Source organism: Frankliniella occidentalis, unplaced genomic scaffold (assembly GCF_000697945.3).
Source record: "Frankliniella occidentalis isolate FOCC.00 unplaced genomic scaffold, Focc_3.1 Scaffold64, whole genome shotgun sequence".
Classification (NCBI taxonomy): domain Eukaryota; kingdom Metazoa; phylum Arthropoda; class Insecta; order Thysanoptera; family Thripidae; genus Frankliniella; species Frankliniella occidentalis.
The window spans coordinates 338722-344525 of record NW_026267194.1 but is presented as its reverse complement, the minus strand read 5'-3'; the positions used below and the strand labels follow the sequence as shown (position 1 = coordinate 344525).

General features: G+C 39.9%; 1 protein-coding gene across 1 annotated transcript in view; it reads left to right on the top strand.

Moving 5' to 3' along the window:
• The first annotated feature begins 72 nt into the window (after nucleotides 1–72).
• Nucleotides 73–5804, top strand: part of LOC113213149 (ryanodine receptor) — a 35802-nt gene continuing 30070 nt past the window's right edge. The window contains exons 1-17 of the mRNA XM_052268128.1: nucleotides 73–215; nucleotides 341–510; nucleotides 1091–1215; nucleotides 1294–1494; nucleotides 1579–1748; nucleotides 1833–2023; nucleotides 2112–2252; nucleotides 2339–2436; nucleotides 2528–2723; nucleotides 2805–3018; nucleotides 3108–3316; nucleotides 3407–3647; nucleotides 3733–3806; nucleotides 3878–3957; nucleotides 4031–4118; nucleotides 4215–4335; nucleotides 5427–5526. Of these exons, the coding sequence (XP_052124088.1) occupies nucleotides 413–510; nucleotides 1091–1215; nucleotides 1294–1494; nucleotides 1579–1748; nucleotides 1833–2023; nucleotides 2112–2252; nucleotides 2339–2436; nucleotides 2528–2723; nucleotides 2805–3018; nucleotides 3108–3316; nucleotides 3407–3647; nucleotides 3733–3806; nucleotides 3878–3957; nucleotides 4031–4118; nucleotides 4215–4335; nucleotides 5427–5526 (2347 nt within the window). The 5' untranslated portion in view covers nucleotides 73–215; nucleotides 341–412. The remainder of the gene's footprint in view (nucleotides 216–340; nucleotides 511–1090; nucleotides 1216–1293; nucleotides 1495–1578; nucleotides 1749–1832; nucleotides 2024–2111; nucleotides 2253–2338; nucleotides 2437–2527; nucleotides 2724–2804; nucleotides 3019–3107; nucleotides 3317–3406; nucleotides 3648–3732; nucleotides 3807–3877; nucleotides 3958–4030; nucleotides 4119–4214; nucleotides 4336–5426; nucleotides 5527–5804) is intronic.

The following is a 5804-nucleotide window of genomic DNA, read 5'->3' as shown; positions in this document are numbered from 1 at the left end:
TTTTTTGTTACTTTAATTTACTTTATTTTGTTTTGCTGATTAGCGACGAGGCAACCACAGCGTCGTCCACGTTCTGCCTGCGGCAAGAGAAGGACGACCAGAAGGTGGTGCTCGAGGACAAGGACCTGGAGGTGATCGGCTCGCCCATCATCAAGTACGGCGACAGCACGGTGCTGCTGCAGCACTCCGAGACCGGACTCTGGCTCACATACAAGGTACCCGTCATCGCGGTGGAGTTAGGATACGACGATGTATAGCGGCCGACCCGCGGGCCTGCGCCGCCACCGCCGCCACAGGACCGACTATATCCACGCTTTGTGGTTCGTTTCCCTTCTTCCAGTCATACGAAACGAAGAAGAAGGGCGTCGGCAAAGTGGAGGAGAAACAGGCCGTGCTGCACGAGGAGGGGAAGATGGACGACGGCCTGGACTTCAGCCGGTCGCAAGAGGAGGAGTCCCGCACCGCCCGCGTCATCCGAAAGTGCTCTTCCCTCTTCACGCAGTTCATCGTGTGGGTACCAGTTATTTTTTAGGCGCGTTTAAGGACGACAGCAGTGCTGTCACAGCACGTTATTTCCGACGATACAAATTTGATCTTTTTATGTTGATCTCAATTTGAGAAAGAACATTTCAAAAATAAAAATAAAAGAAAGAACTCAAGGAAAGAACAAACAGCGCGCCGAGATACTTTTGCCGCACAGGAAACAAGAAACAGCGAACAGCCGCGCCGCGCGCCGCAGATGTTCATTTGTTGGGTGTTATTGTTTACATTTGAATTTCGAGCGGGTGCAGGTCTTGCCGTTTTACGGACTTTCGTCATTTGTAGAACATTTTTCTTCCCAACGTTTATGTTCGTTCAATGGCATTTATTTCATGCAAATTATTCATGACAGTGTCACTAAAGATACATGCACCCGTGGAGCGATTGCTGATACGTGCCTCTTAACCTTCCTATCACCGGTTTGTTTACATCTTGTCTTCTGAAGTGTTTTCCTCAGCAGCTGCTATGCCTATTTTTAAAAAATCTGTTTACGATAATATTGTTCATTCCTTTCGCTATCTAACTGACGTAAATTTTGTTTTCGTTTCAGAGGGTTGGAGACTCTGCAGATGAATCGCAGACACTCAGTTTTCTGTCAAACCGTCAACTTAAGCGAAATGGTCATGTGTCTTGAAGATTTGATTAACTACTTTGCTCAGCCTGAAGAAGACATGGGTATGTATATCCTCTTTCCCTTTCTCACTTTCTCTCTGTTATAATCGGTTAATGTGAGAGTTTGGTTTTCTTTAACAGAGCATGAGGAGAAACAAAATCGCCTTCGTGCCTTAAGAAACCGCCAAGACTTATTCCAAGAAGAAGGAATTTTGAATTTAATTTTGGAGGCAATTGATAAAATAAATGTGATAACCTCTCAAGGATTTCTGGTTGCCCTTGCTCGAGATGAATCAGGACATAGCTTTGAAATCATCTCTGCATATTTGTATCAGTTACTAGGTATGCAGTTATTTTTCTTTCTTACTAGTTTCTCTTTTAGTAGGTTTTGAAAATTGATTTTGAAAATTATCCTTTTATTCACAGCGGCTATCATAAAGGGAAACCATACCAATTGTGCTCAGTTTGCAAATTCAAATCGTTTAAATTGGTTATTCAGTCGACTAGGCTCACAGGCATCCAGTGAAGGAACTGGAATGTTGGATGTATTGCATTGTGTGCTCATTGATTCTCCTGAGGCTTTGAACATGATGAGAGTATGTTTTAAGTACACATTCACTTACCCTTTTCTGCTTTAATTTTACATTTAGTTTTACATTAATTTTGCTGTTTTACTTCAGGATGAACATATCAAAGTAATTATATCCCTTCTCGAGAAACATGGAAGGGATCCCAAAGTTCTCGATGTTTTGTGTTCCCTCTGTGTTGGTAATGGTGTTGCTGTGAGGTCTTCACAGAATAATATATGCGACTACCTGTTGCCTGGTAAGAATCTTCTGCTACAAACCCAGCTGGTGGACCACGTTGCCAGGTAGGTTTCCTTATTTGATCTTCTTATGTTGAGGAATTATACTGTTTTTTAGCAGTATGTAAGAAAAACAAACATCACAATTTTTCAGCATACGCCCCAATATTTTTGTTGGCCGCGTTGAGAACTCTGCTGTGTATCAAAAATGGTATTTTGAAGTAACAATGGATCACATTGAGCAAACAACTCATATGATGCCTCACCTTCGTATTGGTTGGGCTAATACATCAGGGTATGAGCAATCCACAGATATTATATAAAAATAAAAAAAAGCATGGTTAGATTATGTCATTATTTTTAATGTTTTTTCATTTATAGATATGTTCCATACCCTGGTGGTGGTGAAAAATGGGGAGGTAATGGTGTTGGTGATGATCTCTACTCCTTCGGTTTTGATGGAGCCAATCTTTGGAGTGGTGAGATATTGATTTCCATGTCCTTTCCCACTTATTTTGAACTTCGTGTATCTAAACATGTTTTTGATAAGAGTTGACATGTATTTTAAAGGTGGCAGGAAGACTTTGGTCATTGCTGGAGCCAGTGAACCTTTTATTAGGAAGGGTGATGTCATTGGCTGTATGCTAGACCTGACTGTTCCAATTATCAGCTTCACCTTCAATGGCATGCGAGTTCCAGGTTCATTCCGTAAATTTAATTTGGACGGAATGTTCTTCCCTGTAATGAGCTGCTCATCAAAGCTAAGGTCAGATTTCTTTTTAAGAAAAAGATTGTAATTTTTATGATAATTCTACCTCTGATTTTTCATTTATTGTAATTCTTTTAGTTGCCGTTTTCTTCTTGGAGGAGATCATGGTCGTCTCAAGTATGCACCCCCAGAAGATGACTTTTCGCCATTAGTAGAGAGCTTACTGCCTCAACAACAGTTATCTCTAGATCCTTGCTTCTATTTTGGTAATCTGAATAAAAGTGTTCTTGCTGGACCATGGCTAATTGAAGATGACACAGCATTTGTGCCAACTCCTGTTGATACTGCAATGGTAATTCTTCTCCTCATTATTTTATGATATTTTACAATGCTCATGAAACTGTGCAAAGTTCTACAATGTGGATGTGCTTTTCTTTCCAGATAACTCTGCCTAGCTACATTGAGAGCATTCGAGACAAACTAGCTGAAAACATTCACGAAATGTGGGCCATGAATAAGATAGAGGCTGGCTGGTCGTTTGGAGAGAGACGTGAAGATATGCGACACATTCATCCTTGCCTGGTGCAATTTGACAGGCTTCCTCCTGCAGAAAAGCGCTATGATTCTCAGCTAGCTGTGCAGACTTTAAAGTGTGTAATCTATTTGTCTCATATGTCTGCTTATGAAAATTCAAGTTTGCTGTGTTCCTTTTTTTCATTTTGTGCACTTTTTTTTTAAAGGACAATTTTATCTCTGGGCTATCACATAACTATGGATAAGCCTCCTTCCAGAATTAAAACTGTTCGTTTACCAAATGAACCATTTCTGCAATCTAATGGATACAAACCAGCTCCACTAGACCTTTCAGCGATCACCCTCACTCCAAAACTAGAGGAGTTAGTTGACCATCTTGCCGAAAATACACACAACTTGTGGGCCAAAGAACGAATTCAACAAGGATGGACTTATGGTCTCAATGAGGTAAGCTGCTTAATTTTTGTTGATGCGAATCGGCGACTTGCGTAGTCTCTGATGTTTTTCTCTGTACTTGATTTGCATTGCTCAGGACTCAGAGATGCTTCGTAGTCCTCATCTTGTGCCGTACGTGAAAGTGGATGAGGCCATCAAGAAAGCTAACAGGTTTGTTCGAAAACTGTACTTTACCTCCCTTTTATCCAAGATCACTTTTCAAATAATGTGTTTTATTTCAGGGATACAGCAAGTGAGACTGTTCGAACCCTATTAGTATATGGATATGTTCTTGACCCCCCAACAGGAGAGGCACATGAAGGTATATTTTGTTTGTTTTATATTCTAGAAATTGTAATGGGTTTTACTTATGTGCATATTTTCTCTTTTCTCAGCTCTTATGGCTGAAGCTGGCCGAAGTCTGCAGGCATCCTTCAGAACTTACAGAGTTGAGAAGAACTATGCCGTAAGCACAGGAAAATGGTTTGTATCTCCCTCCAATTAAAATAAAAGAGAATGGATTATACTCATGTATACTTTATTGATACTTTATTGAAAGACAATTTGCATGTGTTCCAGGTACTTTGAATTTGAAATTCTGACTGCTGGTCCTATGCGTGTTGGTTGGGCCCGTGCTGATTGCAACCCTGGCTGTATGCTGGGAAGTGATGAATATACTTGGGCCTTTGACGGATATAATGTAAGTACAATTTTGTTAAATTTGCAGATGGGTGATTTTGATGGAATCAAATTAAATTTGATAGCACTTGCCTTACAATGCTCCACAGGTGAATATCTATGTTTAGATTTTTTTTTCAGTCTTTGTAATAGGGTTGCAGTATCTTTCTTTTCATACACACTGCTTCTTACTTTACATTTTCTTTTAAATGAGTTGTGGAAGTTGTTTCCACTAAATTGACCAAGGCAAATGGCTTTCTAATTTTCTGTATTTCATTGTATGACAACAATTTCCCCTGTTAATTATGATGGATCCAGGCTATGAAGAAGCACATGGGATTAAGTGAACCATTCGGTAGGCGGCCAAATGTTGGGGACATTGTGGGCTGCTTCCTAGACTTGTATGATAATACCATCTGTAAGTGCCCAGTTCCCTCACTGACATGCAAAAGTTTGCTCACCAACTTTTTAACCAACACTTTTTGGTTGTCCCACACAGAGCTTGCTCTGGTACATTTTGCGCATCCCATGTTCTAAAATTGGACAAAGTCAAAAATGAACATGGACTTTGTATTGCAAGCTTGGTCCTATTCCCTGCTCGGAGCCTAAAGCCTGTCATCCTAAAGTGTACTCAGTGTATTCATCTGTGTATTGTCCCTGTTTTTTCCATGGTGCATTTAGCATACAATGACCCATTCCTTTTGTGTGCAAATCATTCTATTGTCAGGTTTTGTTTTTTTCCTTTTTTTTTTTTTTAAAAAAAAAAGGTAATTTTTTGATTTTTAAGTCCAATTAAATGTGAAAAAAATCCTTAAAATTTTGATTAGCTGTAAGCTGATGAAATTTTGAAAAACACAGAATCTTAGTGTTCTTTCCCAGCACATCTTTCAGGCTTCATTAAATTAGTTCAGGTGATCCTAATTGTTTTCCATGGTGTAGGTAAACAATTCTTTACAGAACAATGTCGAACAGAATATTTAGATTTCACTCTGCCTGACAGTCGAAGAGAAGGCTTTGCAAGGAGCCCACTCAAATAGACTGATGGGCAGCACCATGCTTTCCTGGACAGCATTGATGGTAAAACATTCTATCACTTTATTCTTCTGCTTGAAGGAGGAGAAGGTTTATAATGGACTGGCTGAGTCCTTTGGCCGTCAGTGTCAAGTTGGGGACGTGGTTGGGGTGTTCCTAGATCTGATTGATCGTACCATCAGTAAGTGCTGTCCTAGTCTTTGTGGCTTACCAAATGCTTGTCTTTCCTCAATAAAAACAAAAAACAAAAAACAAAAAATAGTCCTGACGGTTTGCTATGTATCCTATTCTGCCCAATGTGCAGATGTCTTTTGAGTGCTTCACTTTGATCATGCTTTGATTGCAGCATCAAGAACAATTAACTTAAGCTGGTTTTGGCGTCTGTTTACTTTTGGTTGTAAAAGTTTAAAGTTTTGATCTTTTACCTAGAACTGCTAACCTCATTAAATCCACTTATTT